The sequence below is a fragment of the Papio anubis genome, chromosome 6 (assembly GCF_008728515.1).
Source record: "Papio anubis isolate 15944 chromosome 6, Panubis1.0, whole genome shotgun sequence".
In the NCBI taxonomy this organism is placed as follows: Eukaryota; Metazoa; Chordata; class Mammalia; order Primates; family Cercopithecidae; genus Papio; species Papio anubis.
This window is the reverse complement of record NC_044981.1, coordinates 116344091-116363419: the sequence shown is the minus strand read 5'-3', so window position 1 is coordinate 116363419 and position 19329 is coordinate 116344091. Positions and strand designations below refer to the sequence as shown.

The following is a 19329-nucleotide window of genomic DNA, read 5'->3' as shown; positions in this document are numbered from 1 at the left end:
ATGTAATGTGGTTTTTCAACTTTTGTTCTTTTTGCTTAGGATAACTTTGGCTATTCTGAGTTTTTGTGGTTCCATATAAACTTTGGGATTGTTTTTTTCTATTTCTATGAAAAATGTGAAAGAGATTGCCTTGACTCTGTCAATTGCTTTAGCTAGTATGGGCATTTTAATGATATTGGTTTATTCTAATCAATTAACATAAAATATTTTTCCATTTTTGAGTGTCCTCTTCAATTTCTTTCATCGGCATTTTATAGTTTTCGTTATAGAGATCTTCTTCCTCTTTTGTTAATTCCTAGGCCTTTAATTTTATGTGTGTGTGTATTAGTCTGTTCTCCCACTGCCATAAAGAGCTGCTTGAGACTGGGTAATTTATAAGGAAAAGAGGTTTAAATATGCTCATGGTTTTGTGTGTTGTATAGGCTTCTGCTTCTCAGAAAACGTACAATCATGGCACAAGGTGAAGTGGAAGCAGGCACACCTTCACATGGCTGGCGGGAAAGAGAGAAAGTGAAGGGGGAAGTGCTACACACTTTTGAACAACCAGATCTCATGAAAGCTCTATCATGAGACAGCACTAGGGAGGATGATGCTAAACTGTTAGAAAACACCCCCATGAGTCAGTCGCCTCCCACCAGACCCCTTCTCCAACACTGGGGATTAAAATTTGATATGAGATTTGGGGATGGGGGTGGACACAGAGCCAAACCATATCAGTGTGGCTCTTGTAAATGAGATGACTTTTTTATTTCATTTTGACATTGTTCACTGTTGACATATAGAAATGCTACTGATTTCTGTATGTTGATTTTGTATCCTGTAACATTATTGAATTGGTATACAAGTTCTTATAGTCTTCTTGTGGAGTCTTTAGTCTTTTTCAAATATAAGATAATATCATCTACTAACAAGGACAATTTGACTTCTCCCTTTCCAATTTGGATGTCCTTTATATCTTTCTTTTGCCAGATTGCTCTAGTGAATACTTTCAGTACTATGTTGAAAAGCAGTGCTGATAGTGAGTATCCTTGTTGTGCTCCACATCTTAGAGGAAAGGCTTGCAGTTTTCCCCGATTCAGTAGGACACTATCTGTGGTTCTGTAATACATGGCTTTTATGATGTTGAGATATGTTCCTTTTTTCCCCAGTTTTAAGGAGTTTTATCGTGAAGAGAAGTTGATTTTATCAAATGCTGTTCATGCATCAATTTAAATAATCACATGGTTTTTATCCTTTATTCTGGCGATATGATGTAGCACATTGATTAATTTGCATATGTTGAACCATCCATGCCTCTCAGGGATAAATCCCTCTTGTTCATGATGAATGATCTTTTTAGTATATTGTTGAATTCATTTTGCTACTATTTTGTTGAGGATTTTTGCATCAATATTCATCAGAGATAATGGCCTGCAGTTACACTTTTTTGATGTATCTTTATCTGGTTGTGATATCAGGGTAATATTAGCCTTATAGAATGAGTTTGGAAGTATTTTCTCCTCCTCTATTTTTTGTTATAGTTTGAATAGGATAGGTGTTAGATTTTCTTTAAATGCTTGGTAGAAACCAGCAGGGAAGCAAACAGGTCCCTGGCTTTTATTTACTGGGAGACCTTTTATTATGGCTTCAATCTTATTACTTGTTATTATTCTCTAAGGCTTTGGATTTCTTCCTGGTTCAATCTTGGTAGGTTTTGTGTATCCATGGATTTGTCTATTTCTTCTAGATTTTTAAATTTTATTGGCATATAGTTGCTCATAGTAGCCAGTAATGATCCTTTGAATTTCTGCAATATTAGTTGTAATGTCTCCTTTTTCATTTCTGATTTTATTTGGATCTTCTCTCTTTTTTTGTTAGTTTGACTAAAAGTTTCTCTACTTTGTTAACTTTTCAAAAAACAACTTGTTGTTTCATTGATCTTTCATATTGTTGTTTTTCATTTCATTTGATTTATTTCTATTCTGATCTTCATGTTTTCTTCTACTAATATTGGCTTTGGTTTTTCTCTCGCTTTTTTTGTTTTTTTTTTTTTTTTTTTTTTTTTTTTTTTTTTTTTTTTTTTTTTTTTTTTTTTTTTTTTTTTTTTTTTTTTTTTTTTTTTTTGATGTAGGCACTTATAGCTCTAAACTTCCCTCTTAATACTATCTTTGCTATCCATACTATCCATCGGTTTGGTATATTGTGTTTTATAATTTGTTTCAATAAATCTTTCAATTTCCTTCTTAATTTCCTTATTGACCCACTAGTCATTCAGGAGCATATTGTTTAATTTCCACGTAGTTTGTGTAGTGTCCAGAATTCCTCTTGTTAATAATTTCTACTTTTATTCAATTGTGGTCAGAGAAGATCCTTGATATTATTTCAGTTTTTTTTGAATGTATTAAGACTTGTTTCTTGACATAATGTATGATCTATCCTTGATAATGACCCATTCTCGAGAAAGAGAAAGAGAGGAAGTGCTGAGGAGGAGTGTGTGTATTCTGCAGCTCTTAGATGAAATATTCTGTAATTATCTATTAGATCCACTTGTTTTATAGTGCAGATTAAGTCTAATGTTTCTTTGTTGATTTTCTGAGTGAAAGATCTGTCTAATGCTGAAAGTGGGTTGTTTAAATCTCCAGTCATTATTGTATTGCGGCCTATCTCTCTCTATAGCTCTAATAATATTTCCTTTACCTATCTAGGTGCTCCAGTATTTGGTGCATATATGTGTACAATTGTTATATTCTTCAGTTGAATTGACCCTTTTATCATTATGTAGTGATCTTCTTTGCCTCTTCTTGTAGTTTTTGTATTAAAATCTATATTGTCTTATATGAGTATAGCAACCTATGCTTTTTTTGGTCTCCATTAGCACAGACTATCTTTTGCCATCCCTTTATTTTCAGTTTAACTGTGTCTTTATAAGTGAAGTGTGTTCTTTGTAGGCAGCAGCTTTTAGCCAGTCTATGTCTTTTGATTGGATTATCTAGTCCATTTACATTCCATGTTATTATTGATAAATAAGGACTTATTCCTGCCATTTTGTTATTTGTTTTCTGGTAGTTTTATGGACTTCCCTCCCTTCTTTATTTCCTTCCTTCTTGTTTTCCTCTAGTGAAGATAATTTTCTCTGGAGACATGATTTAATTTCTTGCTTTTCATTTTTGTGTGTGTTTCCATTGTATGTTTTTTGTTTTGAGGTTGCAATGAGGCTTGAAAAAACTATCTTATCACCTATTATTTTAACCCCATAACAACTTAACACTGTTTCAATAAACAAACAAAAAAGAAAACTAGTAAAAACTATATGCCTTAACTTTGTATCCCTGTTTTTAAACTTTTTGTTGTTTCTATATATATCTTATTATATTGACTATGTCTTGAAAAGTTGTTGCAGTTATTACTTTTGATTGGTTCATTATTTAGCTTTTCTACTTAAGATTAGTTTACATACCACAGTTACAGTGTTATAATATTCTTTTTATTCCATGTACTTACTATCACCAGTGAATTTTGTATCTTGAGGTGATTGTCTATTGTTCATTAACGTTCTTTTCTTTCTGTTGGAAGTACTCCCTTAAGTATTTCTTGTAGGATGGGTCTGGTATTAATTAAATCCCTCAGCTTTTGTCTGGGAGTCTTTATTTGTCCTTTATGTGCCCTTCAAGTGTGAAGGATATTTTCATCAAATATACTATTCTATGATAAAAGGTTTTTTTCTTCAGCACTTTAAATATGTTATCCCACTGTCTCCTGGCCTGTAAAGTTTCCACTGAGGAGTCTGCTGTCTGACATATTGGAGCTGCATTTTATGTTAATCGTTTCTTTTCTCTTGCTGCTTTTGGAATCCTTTCTTCATTCTTTACCTAATACTATGATTATTAAATGTCTTGAGGTAGCATTCTTTGGTTTCAAACTGCTCAGAGTTCTATAATTGATATGACTTTGTTGTGTCTCCACCCAAATCTCAAATTGTAACTCTCAGAATTCCCACATGTCATGGGAGGGACCCGGTGGAAGGTAATTGAATTATGAGGGTGGGTCTTTCTGGTGCTGTTCTCATGATAGTGAATAGGTCTCACAAGATATGATGGTTTTATAAAGGGGAGTTCTTTATATGTTCTGTCTCTTACCTGCCACCATGCAAGATGTGATTTTACACCTCCTTTGCCTTCTATTTGGTTGTGAGGCCTTGGAGGTTGTGAGACCTCCCCAGCCATATTGCACTGGGAGTTCATTAAACCTTTTTCCTTTATAAATTACCGAGTCTTGGGTACGTCTTTATTAGCAGCATGAGAACAGACTAATACAGTAAATTGGCACTGGGAGTGGGGGACTGTTGCAAAGATACCTGAAAATGTGGAATAACTTTAGAACTGGGTAACAGGCAGAGATTGGAACAGTTTGGAGGGCTCAGAAGTAGATAGGAAAGTGTAGGAAAGTTTGGAACTTCCTAGAGACTTATTAAATGACTTTGACCAGAATGCTGATAGTGATATGGACAATAAGGTCCAGGTTGAGGTGGTCTCAGATGGAGATGAGAAACTTGTTAGGAATTGGAGTAAAAGCCACTTTTGCTATACAAATAAACTGGTGGCATTATGCCCCTGCCCCAGAGACCTGTGGAACTTTGAATTTGAGAGAGACAACTTAACGTATCTGGTGGAAGAAAGTTCTAAGCAGCTAAGCCTTCAAGAGGTGAAAAGGATAAAAGTTTGGAAAATTTGCAGCCTGATGATGCATTAGAAAAGAAAAACCCATTTTCTAGGGAGAAATTCAAGCTGGCTGCAGAAATTTGCATAAGTAACGAGTAGCCCAATGCTAATTACCAAGACTATGGGGAAAATATCTACAGGGCATGTGAGAGACCTTTGGGTCCAGAGGACTAGGAGGAAAAAAATGGCTTCCTGGGTTAGTTTGGTGCTGTGCATCCCAGCCGTGGCTAAAATGGGCCAATGTAGAGCTCAAGCCATTGCTTCAGAGGGTGCAAGCCCCAAGCCTTGGTGGCTTACACATGGTGTTGGGCTTGTGGTTGCATGGAAGAATTGAGGAGTGGGAACCTCCACCTAGATTTCAGAGGATACATGGAAATACCTGAACGTCCAGGCAGAGGTGTGCTGCAGGGGTGGAACCCTCGTGGGGAACCTCTGTTAGGGAAGTGCAGAAGGGAAATGTGGGGTGTAAGCCCCCATACAGAGTTCCCACTGGGGAACTGCCTAGTGGAGCTGTAAGAAGAGGGCCACCATCCTCCAGACCCCAGAATGGTAGACCCATTCCAGTGACACTTGCACCGTGTTCCTGGAAAAGCTCCAGACACTCAACAGCAGTCTGTGAAAGCAACCGCCAGTGGGGCTATATCTTATAAAGCCACAGGGGTGGAGCTGCCCAAGACCATGGGAACCCACCTGTTGCATCAGCATCACCTGGGTGTGAGACATGGAGTCAAAGGAGATAATTTTGGAACTTTAAGGTTTCATGGATTTTGGACTTGCATGGGGCCTGTAGCCCTTTTGTTTTGGCCAATTTCTCTCATTTGGAATAGATGTTATTTACCCAATTCCCGTACCTTCATTGTATCTAGAAAGTAACTAATTTGCTTTTGATTTTACAGCCTCATAGATGGAAGAAACTTACCTTGTCTCAGATGAGACTTTGGACTGTGGACTGTTGAGTTAATTCTGAAATGAGTTAAAACTTTGTGGGACTGTTGAGAAGGCATAATAGGTTTTGAAATGTGAAGACATGAGATTTGGGAGGGGGCAGGAGGCAGAATAATATGGTTTGGCTGTGTCCCCACCCAAATCTCAAATTGTAGTTCCCATAATTCCCACATGTCATGGGAGGGGCCCAGTGGGAGGTAATTGAATCATGAGGGCCAGTCTTTCCAGTGCTATTCTCGTGATAGTGAATAAGTGAATTGTTTTATAAAGGTGAGTTTCCCTGCACATTCTCTCTCTTGCCTGCCTGCCACCATACAAGATGTGACTTTGTTATTCCTTTGTAATGCACCATGATTGCGAGGTTTCCCCAGCCATGTGAAACTGTGAGTCAAACCTTTTTCCTTTATAAATTACCCAGTCTCAAATATGTCTTTATTGGCAGCATGAGAACAGACTCATACAATACCCTTCTTGTACTTGGATATTGATATCTTACTCTACATTTGGGAAGTTCTCTGATACTACCTTTTAAAACATTCTTTCTACCTCTCTCTCTTTCTCTGCCATATCTTTAAGGCCTATAATCCTTAGATTTGCCCTTTTAAGGCTATTGTCTAGATTCTGTAGGTGTCCTTTATTTTTTTTTTTCTTTTATCTCCTCTGATAGGTATTTTCAAATATCCTGACTTTAAGGTCACTAATTGTTTTCTCTGCTTGATCCATTCTGCATTAAAAGACTCTGATGCATTCTTCAGTATGCTGATTGCATTTTTCAGCTTCAGAATTTCTGCTTGTTTCTTTTTAATTATTTCTATCTCTTTGCTAAATTTATCTGATAGAATTCTGAATTCCTTCTCTGTGTTATCTTGAATTTCTTTGAGTTTCCTCAACATAGCTATTTTGAAGTCTCTCTCTGAAAGATCTCATATCTCTGTTTCTCCAAGATTGGTTCCTGGTGCCTTATTTAGTTAATTTAGTGAGGTCATGTTTTCCTGGATGGTGTTGATGCTAGTATATGTTCTTTGGTGCATGGGCATTGAGGATTTGGGTATTTAATGTAGCTTTTACTGTCTGGGCTTATTTGTAACCATCCTTTTTGAGAAGGCTTTCCAGATATTTGAAAGTACTTGGGTACTGTGATCCAAGATGTATCTGCTTTAAGGGGCTTCCCAACCCTAGTAATGCTGTGGTTGTTGCAGACTCAGAGGTACCACTTTGATGATCTTGGACAAGATCCAGGACAAGTCTCTGGGTTACCAGAGACTCTTGTTCTCTTCCCTTACTTTCTCTCAAACATATAGAGTCTCTCTCTCTCTCTGTTCTAAGCCACCTAAAACTGTGAGTGGAGTGACACAAGTACCCCTGTGGCCACCACAACTATGACTTTGCCAGGTCAAACCGCAAGTCAGCACAGTACTGGGTCTTTCTCAAGGCCTGCTATAACCATTCTCTGCTACCTATGTCTGCTCAAGGCCCTGGGCTCTACAAACAGCAAGTGGCAAAGCCAGCCAGGTCTGTGTTCTTCCCTTCAGGACAGCAAAGTCTCCCATAGCCCTGTGTGGATTTGGAAGTTCCATCTGGGAGTCAAGGACTAGAGTCAAAAACCTTAGAAGTCTACCTGGTGTTTTATCATACTGTAGCTGAGCTGGCACTCAAACCACAAGATGCAGTTCTTCACACTCTTTCCCCTTTTCCAAAAGGCATCTGTCAGAGTACCCTTTGGCATCTTTCCAAAGGTAAAGGAGACTCACTCCATAATAACTGCCACCCCAGGCCATAAGGAGTACTGGCAGACTACCCCTGATGTTCCCTTAAGGCCCAAGTCTCTGAAGTCAGCTTGTGGTAAATGCTGCCTGGCATGGGACATACCCTTCAGGGCACTGGGCTTCCCTCTGGCCCAAGGCAGATCCAGAAATGTAGTTCAAGAGTCAAGCCATGGAATCAAGGACCCAAGAGCCCATTTGGTACTCTATGCACTTGTGGCCATGCTGGTACTTAAGACAAAGCCCCTTTTCTTTCCCCTCTGCTTCTCCCAAGCAGAAGGAGTTTTGCCCCATATCCACCACAGCTGGTAATCTGTTGAGTCTTACCTGAAGCCAGTCTCAGAGGCTCACTCAAGGCCCTCAATGTAGTACCTGTGTATTGCTTTTGGTTATACAGGGCCCAAGGACATTTCAGTTAACAGGTGATAAATGCTGCCAGGACTGAATCATTTCCTTCAAGGCAACGGGTTCCCTTCTGGTCCAGGATATGTCTAGAAATGTCCTCTGGGGGCTAGGGCCCAGAACAGGGGCTTCACAACTCTGATGGGTGCCCTATCCTGCTGTGGCTGAGCTGTTATCCTAGACACAAGACAAAGTCCTCTGCACTCTTTCCTCTCCTTTCCCCAAGTGGAAAGAAGGGGTCTCTTTTGGAGCTACAAACTATACAGCCTGGGGTTAGGGGAGGCGTGATACCACCACTCCCTAATCCTGCCCCAGCTGTTGTCCCAGTATGTTGTCTGTCCCCCACCAGTCCACTGTCTCTGGGCCTAGTTCAGCCCTAGGACTCACCTAAAAGTTCCAATCCTTATGATCTAGACTGCCTTTCAAGTTTACTTGGAGACACAGTGTCCTGTAGACCTCGGTGACAAGGTTTGCAGGCACTTAAGTTCGAACCCATAGAATCAGTGAGTCTCTTCTGGCTAGGGCTAGTTTAAATGCTCCCTCTGTGGGTGGGCATCAGCTGAGTTTGATCTGGTTTTCCCTTCTGTTCTAACAGGACAGCACTGAGTTCAGTGCCTCACAATTACTGTGTTTTCCCTCCCTCAACACCTAGAGATGCTCTCTGCACCATGCCGCAGCATCTAGAGGGTGGAGAAGTGGAGGCATTGGCAATTCAGGGCTGTTTTTTCTAACTCTTCAGTGCCTCTTTCATCAATACAAAGTTAAAACCAGATACTCAGTGTTCACTTGATTTTTGATTCTCTGTAAATATTTGTTGGTGTCCTTGGTGGGGGAGGCAGACAATAGGTAGAATTCTCTGTTCCACCATCTTGTTCCGCCTAGAAGACCAGAAGCAGTTTAATCTCTTCTACAATTCTAATTAAAGTAGACCCAGTTCCTTCATTCTTTTTTTTTTCTTTTATTTATTTATTTATTTATTTATTATTATTATTATTATTATTATTATACTTTAAGTTCTAGGGTACATGTGCATAATGTGCAGGTTTATTACATATGTATACTTGTACTGTGTTGGTGTGCTGCACCCATAAACTCATCAGCACCCATCAACTCGTCATTTACATCAGGTATAACTCCCAATGCAACCCCTCCCCCCCTCCCCCCTCCCATGATAGGCCCGGTTGTGTGATGTTCCCCTTCCCGAGGAGTCAAAGTGATCTCATTGTTCAGTTCCCACCTATGAGTGAGAACCTCTGGTGTTTGGTTTTTCTGTTCTTGTGATAGTTTGCTAAGAATGATGGTTTCAGCTGCATCCATGTCTACAAAGGACACAAACTCATCCTTTTTATGGCTGCATAATTGTTCGCCGTTAATATATGTTTACATTTTCTTAATCAGTCTGTCACTGATGGACATTTGGAGTTGATTCCAAGTCTTTGCTATTGTGAATAGTGCCACAATAAACATACGTGTGCATGTATCTTTATAGCAGCATGATTTATAATCCTTGGGTATATCTGGCAATGGGATGGCTGGGTCATATGGTACATCTAGTTCTAGATCCTTGAGGAATCACTATACTGCGGTACATAATGGTGAACTAGTTTACAATCCACCAACAGTGTAAAGTGTTCCTATTTCTCCCACATCCTCTCCAGCACCTGTTGTTTTCCACAGGCTTTTTAATGATCGTCATTCTAACTGGTGTGAGATGGTATTCACTGTGGTTTTGATTTGCATTTCTCTGATGGCCAGTGATGATGAGCATTTTTCATGTGTCTGTTGGCTGTATGGGCCGACTGATAAGCAACCTTCAGCAGTCTCAGGATACACAAAATTAATGCAAAAATCACAAGCATTCTTATACAGTAACAGACAAACAGATAGCCAAATCATGAATGAACTTCCATTCTAGTAAACTTCAAAGAGAATAAAATATCTAGAATCAATTTGCAAAGGGATGTAAAGAGGATCTCTTCAAGGAGAACTACAAACCACTGCTCAGTGAAATAAAAGAGGACACAAACAAATGGAAAAGAACATACCATGCTCATGGATAGGAAGAATCAATGCTCATTGAAAATGGCCATACTGCCCAAAGGTTATTTATAGATTCAATGCCATCCCATCAAGCTACCAATGAGTTTCTTCACAGAATTGGAAAAAACTGCTTTAAAGTTCATATGGAACAAAAAAGAACCCACATCTCAAGACAATCCTAAGTCAAAGAACAAAGCTGGAGGCATCCATGGCTACCTGACTTCAAAGAGTATACTACAAGGCTACAGTAACCAAAACAGCATGGTACTGGTACCAAAACAGACATAGACCAATGGAACAGAACAGAGTCCTCAGAAATAATACCACACATCTACATGCATCTGATCTTTGACAAACCTGAGAGAAACAAGAAATGGAAAAGGATTCCCTGTTTAATAAATGGTGCTGGGAAAATTGGCTAATACATAGAGTAGAAAGCTGAAACTGGATCCTTTCCTTACTCCTTATATGAAAATTAATTCAAGATGGATTAGAGACTTAAAATGTTAGACCTATTGCATAAAATCCTAGAAGAAAACCTAGGTAGTATTCAGGACTTAGGCATGGGTAAAGACTTCATGTCTAAAACACCAAAAAGCAATGGCAGCAAAAGCCAAAATTGACAAATGAGATCTCATTAAACTAAGAGCTTCTGCACAGCAAAAAGAAACTACCATCAGAGTGAACAGGCAGTAGAGATGGGGAGAAAGAATTACAATCACCACTCATCTGGCGAAGGGCTAATGTCAGAACCTAAAAGAACTCCAAACAAATTTACAAGAAAAAAACAAACAACCCCATCAAAAAGTGGGCAAAGGATATGAACAGACATTTCTCAACAGTTCCTTCATTCTTTTTAGTCTTTCAGATGTTTCTCTTACAAAGAAAATTTTGTCTTTTACCTTTTTTCAGTTACTTTTCCACCATTATGTTCTCTTGATGCTGTTGACTTTCTTTCATCCATTCTGTAAATAAAATTTTAACTTAAACAAATCCTTTTCATGTTGCTTCAGAAGTGCAGTCACAAAGTGGACATTTAATTTCCTATGCTATAAATGTTTTAAGACACTCACAGTGTGTATAAAGTGAATCATAACATTGTGTGTAGCAGCAGATCACCTAGTCTCACTGACAAGCATAGAACCATGTACACAGGATGTAAAAAATCAAAGCAGGTAGGTCTTGGAAAGCCTTAGTCCTTCGAGGGAGGTTTCAGTGAAATGTCAAAACTTTTACTATGACTCAGAGTTGAAATAAAAAGCATTTTAGTGTGACAAAAATTAAACACTTACTTATTGAATGTATACATCATACAAAAGAAATATCAGTTACAATAACAAATATAAAAATAATTTTAAATTTGTCACTTTGGGGAAACTAGAACATATATAAGATATAATAACTTAAGAAATTTTTTTTAAAAACAACTTGTCTGAATGAAACTTATCTACCACATATTTGTAAAACAATTAGAGGACAAAAGCTAACCTGTGGTAATAAAATATCAACCATATTTTTGTTGATTAAGAGTTTCAAATAAAATAATTTTTTGAAAGACTCACTGCTCTAAAATACTCACTGAAGCATGTGACTTTTGTGTCTCATCTTGAAAGCAGTGACATGGAGGGTCTTATGTAGAAAAGATGACATTCTAAATAGAAGGTAATATGCATTTAAGCACAGAGACTGCCCTTCCTTTTTTCACATACAAATGTAAGAAATTAATAACAAACAAAATCAGGTACAGAAACAAAAACTAGGGGCCAAGTGAATGCCTGACTGAAGAACTTGTATTTCAAAGGTGTTAAAATAGGAAGCACCAAAGTTCTTTGAGTGATCTAATTATATTTTGGAAAAATATTCCATTCAATACTCATTCATTGGCTATGTATTTTTGATATATTTCTGTGCCTTGATCACTAAAAGGATGGCATAGTCCTTTTCTCTGAGGCGCTACAGGCTATTTGGATGATCTTGGTAGCTATGTGCATCTGACTCTGGAGTGAGAAGAAATTAGAGGCATGGTATATAAGTCTCTAGATATATACAATGGATCATACTATGGGCAGGGAGCATAATTTCAGTGTAAAGTAATAAAGTCTGAGTCTAGAGGGGTGACTATGAAGATAGAAAGGATACATTTCATCCTACAGATATTATATGGTGAAAGTACATATGCTTGATGCACTTGGTGCATAAAGAAGGAGGATTAAAAAAGTAACTCCATTTAAACATCTCTATTTTTCATTCTGTATTAAAGGTATAAGCTAATAACTTATTCATTAATGTCTTCAGTCAGTCAAAAGCTAATGTCAAAGAGCTTCCATGTACTAGTTATTTGCAGAATCTACTTTCACGAGTCATCCTGCATGAGTAAATTTGTTTAGCATTACTGTCTTTTGAATTTCTCTAATTAGCAGTACTAATTTTACATGGAGAGAAAGATACAGCTGGTTGAAGTGAAATACAGTAATTTGTGATGGCTCTTACTGTACTGTTTATCCTAATTAAAGTAGGACAGTAGCATTTATTTATTAATTCAATTTTTCTTATATCATTTAGAAAAGATATCTTTTATAATTTAAATTTCTCATGCCTATTTTGAGGATAGGTGTGAGTTTTTTCAAAAAGACTTAATTTGGCTCTACTTTCAAAAGTTATTTGAAAGTACAAGTAGAAATAGAAAACCTTATATACTTGCTGAAAATATTCTGTCATTTAATCTTTTTGTGTAATTCTAAAACAGTGGTATAAATGTCAACCTGATGTGCGGGAAGATAATTTTATTTTTATGAAGGCTATGGTTTCTATCATTTTAAAGTATGGCAGTAATTAGAGTTTAGTTTCTGATTTTACATATGGGAATATTTGATCACTTTTATTGTGTTAGAGAGGAACTTCTGTTCCCAGAGATGAGGGATTAACAGAGTCCAGACTTAGCCTTCTGCCATAAGCAACTAGAAATCTTGATGAAATATACAAAACAACTGTGTTCAGACATTGGAAAACAGTACATGACCTTGAGTTCATGGAAGTGAGGGGAAACGAATAAGGTGAACCCTAAAATCACTCATGCTTTCTGCCTGGAGACAGAAAGACAGAAACAATTTCCTGATTGTTGTTCATTTGAGAGAGAAAACAAATGGAGCTTGGCCATATTGCTAATTTAAGAAGACAGAATCAGAGTTTGGGAGGACCAAAATAGCTAGAATTTGTAGTGCAAAGTATGGAAGATGATGGATCTGTGCAAAAAAGAAGTCACAGAAATTAGCATAGGCATTCCCTTGAGTATTTGATTGAATACTAGTCTACATGTTAGCCGGTTGGAATTTTGAGTCCAGATAAGGAACACTTACTAGGCAGATGGATTCCCAAACTGACATAGAGCCAGGAATTTTCCAATTTTCACCAGCCAGAGTAGAGATATCTTGCTGAATACGTAAGGAATTAAGTAAAAGCTCTTGGAAGGTCACATCTTAATAATGAGGCAAAACTATTCCTCGAGCAGTGACTATTCTACACTTGCTCTAATAGTTTAAAATCAAAGCTCAAAGGGAACAAACTGAGCTGTAAGTTGCTTAACTGTTTGCTCAAACAAAGTCCAACACTCTTTTAAAAAAGGAAGAAAAACAAATCCGCACTCTACACCTTAATACACACAATGTCTTGCATCTGGCCAAAAATTTACAGATTTGACCAAGCAGCAAAATGTGTCACATTACCAGGAAGAAAACCAAGCAATAGAAACAGTTCCAGAAATTACATTGATGTTGAAATTAGCAGTCAAGGGCATTAAAACACAAGGATAAATACGTGCTAAAAGATTTAAAAGAAGATATAAAAGGAAGAAAAATGAAAATATAAAAAATAACAGAATAGAAATTATAAAGATGAAAAATAACATATCTAAGAAAAAAACATTTTAATGGATTGGATTAACAGCACATTAGTTGTTGTAGAACTACAGGTCAATGAACTGAAAAACATAGCAATAGGAAACAGGCAAATGAGGCACAAAGAGAAAAAATTAAATACTGAAAGAAATGAGCAGACTCTCAGTTACTTTCAGAGTAATACCTGAGGGGTAGACTATAAGTGCAACTGAAGCTCCAAAAGGATGGGAGAGTGAAGCAAATCAGAAGAAAACCTGAAGAAATAATGGCTGTAAAATTTTAAAAGTAATGAAAATGTAAACCCAAATCCATAAAGCTCAGCAAATTCTAAGCAGGATAAACACAAAGAAGTCATTACAATTAAGTTGCTAAAAACCAGTGATAAAAAAAATTAATATTATCCAAAATAAAAAAGGGCTGATACATTCAGAGGAATGAAATAACAATTATGGCAGGCTTCTTATCAGAAACTATAGGTGAGACAAGAAAGAAGTAACATCTTTAAAGCACTGAAAGCAGAAATAATAATAATAATAATCTTTAACCTAGAATTCTATTCCCTAAGACAATGGAATGAAATTTTATATATTTATATATATATATATACACACACACACACACACACACACACACACACTCAACTTAAACTTCCATACCAAGTGAAAATGTTATTTTTGAAATACTAAGGCAAAATTAATACTTTTTCAAACAAATAAAAGATGAGGGAGGTCATATTCTCAGGCTGGCACTGCTGTAAATGTTGAAGAAAGGTCTTCAGGAAGAAGAAAATATGACCAAAATATGGACCTATAAAAAGTAATTAAAAGAACTAGAAATGTAAATATATGGGTAAATATAAGATATAATGTCTTTCTTATTTTAAAAAACATATTTCAGAGATGACTGTTTAAAGCAAAAATAATAATGCATTTGGTGAGGGTCCATTAAATAAATATGTGGAAGTAAAATGTATAAAACTATAACCTAAAGGATGGGAGGGGAAAATGGAAGAATATTACTGTCGGGTTCTTAACATTATAAATAAAGTAGTATAATCTTATCTGAATGTACACTGTGATAAATTAGTAGTCCATATTGTCAACTTTAGAGCAACCATTGAAACATAGCAAAGAGGCCTAACTAATAAGCCACTATGGAGATAAAATAGAATGCTAAAAAGAAGGCAGAAAAAAAGAACAGATAGGACAGATAAAAGAAAAATAAGAGATGATTGATTTATTATGCTGATTATTATAGAAAATGTAAATGTACTAAACAATAAAAGGCAGAAGTTGCCAGACTAGAGATAAATGCAAGACCAAATTGTGTGTTGTCTACAAAACACTCACTTTAAATGCAATGTGTTTTTATGTTTATTTTTGTACTACGGAGTGTGAAAGTGTTCACCAAACAAATTGAAAATGGGGAAAGTTTAAACTGCTCAGATATTAAGCAGCTCTCCAGTAATTTTGAACTAGTAATTTTGCTACCAATACTTGTTATGATCTTTTGAATTCACTAGAGAAAGTCAGGCAGGGCAATACTTGATTCTGTATTCTTAGGTATCATTCTGTTTTTACGTATATATAGTTGCTCTTGAGTGAAATTGTCTAATAATTCAGTTTTTCATAATTACAACAAAATTGTATAATTACTTAACTTTTATGAATTAATAAGATTTTATTATAGACATTTTTTGGTAAAACTACTTTCTCAGAGAGGAAAAATGTATACTTTTTACTTTTTTTGAGAGTAATAAATATTAATATAAACAAGGATTAAATTAAACTGTTTCATTTTTAACTCTGCAAAAAAATGTAGTCAAATAACTCTATAGAATAAATTATTATTGAAAAGCCTCCAAACCCAGCATGGAGTGAATTGACATTTCCATCTGAACTCTAAAACACTCAAGTATACACATTCTTAAGATTCCTCAGTATATAAGATTATTTCATAGTTAGTCTTTTTTTCTTTATTCGTAGTGTGAAAACAAGCCCTCATCTGAAATAGAAACTTTTCTGGGAAAACTATCTTTAAAATTCATGAAATATCTATGTTATAGGTTATACGGAAGGGAGAAGTGAGTTGCTGTTGGATTTGCACGGCCTGCAAAGAGAACGAATATGTGCAAGATGAGTTCACCTGCAAAGCTTGTGACTTGGGATGGTGGCCCAATGCAGATCTAACAGGTAGGAACTGCCTCACTTGGAAACCTTGTCCCTGACTATTTGCCTTTCCAATGTGTCCATCGCTCAAATGAGAACGATTAGCTCATGTCTTCTCAATGTTAATTTACAATGCACACTTTTTAGTCCTCATGTCAAGGAATATGCATAAACCTCATACAAATTTATATTTGCAATCATTTCTTGAACATCTACCGTGGATGAGGCACTACTGTAGGCCCTAAAAGTAGAAAGGTAAATATCCCAGCTTTTATTTTGTGTAAAATCTATCAGGGAAGAAACATGGAAAAATGTAATAGAACATAATATAATTATTGAAATAATAGAGATATCTATAAAGGGTGTGTAAAGTTTGTTAGGCAGGCAAGAAGATGAAAGGAATTTCAGGCCTAAAGTAGAACACAGGAAACATGAAAGTTGATGACACCTTTGCAGAAAACCGTAGGACAAGTATGTGGGGTTGTTAGGTAGGCACAACGGCCCAGTAGAGTAGTGGTCAGAAATGAGAATCGACAAGGACACTGGTGGGATGGCAGAGTGCTTCTGTGTGACTTTCCTCTACATGTTTGGACTTTGGCTTTAAGCACAGGAGAACCACTAAAGAATTTTAAAGTGGTGAATGACATCATGATATCTGTATTTCTGGTATGCTTCTTGTGGTGATATAGAAAGTTGTTATATTAATGCAAGTGAGTTATTTGAAAAGGAGTGGATTAGGACAGCTAGAGTAGGAATGGAAAGGAATAAATGAATGCAACAGATGATTCACTAGTAAAACCAATGAAATGCAGAGGGATTGATTATATGAGTTTGTAAGTTTCCTAAGAGTGATGTTCGTATAAATGAGTTTTGTTTTTCACAGACCTTGTTATGAGCTTACAGAGGAGAAATGATTCATAAAACTTTGCATAAATTTTAGGAGCCATAGAGGCTTCTTTTTATCTGAGTATATAGACACTTTATCATCTGAATAATCTAGCCCCTTATCTTGTCATCTTAGAAAGAAGGAGCTGAGGCCTAGAGAGGTGAAGTCGTATGGCCAAAGTCAGGAAAATAGTGAGAAGCAGAACCTAGTCCACTAACCCCTGACTCCATGCCTTTCTGGGTGCTGTTGAAAATCATCCGAAAATGTAATATTCTTGATGGTTGGACACTTTTTTACTTGTTTCAAAGTAAGAATATGCAACTAAGAAATCATGCAGTTTATTCAAAGTACGTCAAAAATGACTAGGTAAGTAGAACTAGGTCACGTAACTAAAATTATCCTTACTAAGTGACAATATCTTGTAAAATGTTAATTTTGTTAGGAAAAAATTAAACTGAGCAGCAAAAAGCTTTTATAAGTCAGCTAGTACAAAGGTCCTTTTTAAAGAGAAGAAAAGTAGATCAGAACATTTTTGAAGGTATGAACTTCATCTCACTCATCTTTTTATTTGCCAGATAAATTTCATGCCTAAAAATTACCCAGGAATTACCCACCTCCAGAGACTCCTCTTTGCTCATTCTGGAGTGGAACTCAGAAGATCCTGATGCAATTACTCCCTGTCCCACCCATAAAGAAACACCACTCTCTGGCGCATAGCCTGATGCCTTGAACATAATAGCTACTTAATACACATTTGTTAAATTGAGGTAATTAGGAAGAAGGGACTCACCCAAGGTCATCGAGGTCAATGCAGTTGGTTAATAGAAAAACCACCATGAGAATTCAGGATTGTTTGTCACTGGATCTAATGAATGCTCTCACTCTGCCATGGTTGCATGCAATGGCTTGGCTTGGAAAAGCTTTTCCAACCTCATTTTGGACTCATGCCTTCCCTCCACTTAGACTATTTCTCTTCCAATTTTTATCCTCCTTCATACAATGTGCCTCCTGCCAGGCCTCTTTTTCTTGTATAAGTAGGTCCGCTTAGATGGCCATTGTGTTTGAGAGCTGGGGTTGACTGACGTCATCCCGCTCTTCTGTTTGACTGAGATCACAGCAGACTGGGAAGAAGCTCAAAGACAAAAGTGACCTCTTTATCAGGTTAATCTCAGGGGTCAGAAGTCTTGGCTTTCAGGTACAAACATTTTTCTTTTGTCTACATTTTTTGGGCTTTCTCAAACTTCTCCTACTGCTGTATTTCACTTTCATTGGGGCTTATCTCACACATTAAAAATTTTTCTATCCTATGTTAAAATATTAAGATAAAAAAACTTTTCTAAAAAACCTGATATGATGTAATACTGGAACTCAAGGTCATGACTTTTATTCCCTGGAGATGCTCTATTGTGGGATTATTGTATATTTTCTGTCCACTGCCGAATGATCATTTCTGTTGATTAGGGATCTTTAACTTGGTAAAATACTTTTAAAATTCTCCTTGATTAAAAATAGATGAATATTAATACAATTACATTTCTAACAATTTAATATGCCATGATCTATCGTATGCATAAAAGTCACTTTAACATTCTAATGAGTTGAGCCAGCAACTCCTCAGACTGTGCCCTTAGCTATTTAACAATAGTCATGCAGCTATGATTTGGTCGTATATTCAGATGATGTTGCAAATCTTATCTTTAGGGTCTTTCAAAATATAGATTCCTCATTCTAATGTATACTTATGTTTTAATGATCCATATTGATTCTGTGTTTCTTTTGGTCTCATACATGAATGGAAAATGAAATCCCATTTACCACTTGCTTGGTGCCATGTCCATGGTAGCGGTAGTTGTGAAATGAGAAAACTCACGGGAACAGAATACTAAAAATCAGTAGAATTACTCAGAAAAGTAAACGCATTGCCTTTAAGTAGGTGTTTGATTTATGGGTAATTTTTTTACTAGATTTTAGTTAAAATGAGAAATAATTCTTCTTTGAAAAATAGTGTATTCTACTGAAGTAAAATATACATTTTATTTTTTTATTTTTTATTTTTTATTTTTTATTTTTTTATTTTTTGAGACGGAGTCTCGCTCTGTCGCCCAGGCTGGAGTGCAGTGGCCGGATCTCAGCTCACTGCAAGCTCCGCCTCCTGGGTTCACGCCATTCTCCCGCCTCAGCCTCCCGAGTAGCTGGGACCACAGGCGCCCGCCACCTCGCCCGGCTAATTTTTTGTATTTTTTAGTAGAGACGGGATTTCACCGTGTTAGCCAGCATGGTCTCGATCTCCTGACCTCGTGATCCGCCCGTCTCGGCCTCCCAAAGTGCTGGGATTACAACATTTTATTTTTAATAGTTGAATAAAAGATACTTTAAATCACTTTAAAAGGTAGCCACTTTTAATATATACTCCATACATTATAATATTAATGAATAAAAACAGGTTTACTGTGATTTTTATTTCCATTGAAATGCATTTTTTTTTTTTTTTGGCTATGAAGAAATTAGTATATTTCTTAGAGAAAGTGCTTTTTG

The 19329-nt window shown here is 36.6% G+C and overlaps 1 protein-coding gene across 3 annotated transcripts in view; it reads left to right on the top strand.

Annotated features, from left to right (window-relative positions):
• The window catches only part of GRM1 (glutamate metabotropic receptor 1), a 364089-nt gene that overhangs the window by 297635 nt on the left and 47125 nt on the right, over positions 1-19329 (top strand). For all 3 annotated transcript variants that reach the window (XM_031667358.1, XM_031667360.1, XM_031667359.1), the window contains one exon: positions 15806-15932. In XM_031667358.1, coding sequence (XP_031523218.1) covers positions 15806-15932 — 127 coding nt within the window. The remainder of the gene's footprint in view (positions 1-15805; positions 15933-19329) is intronic.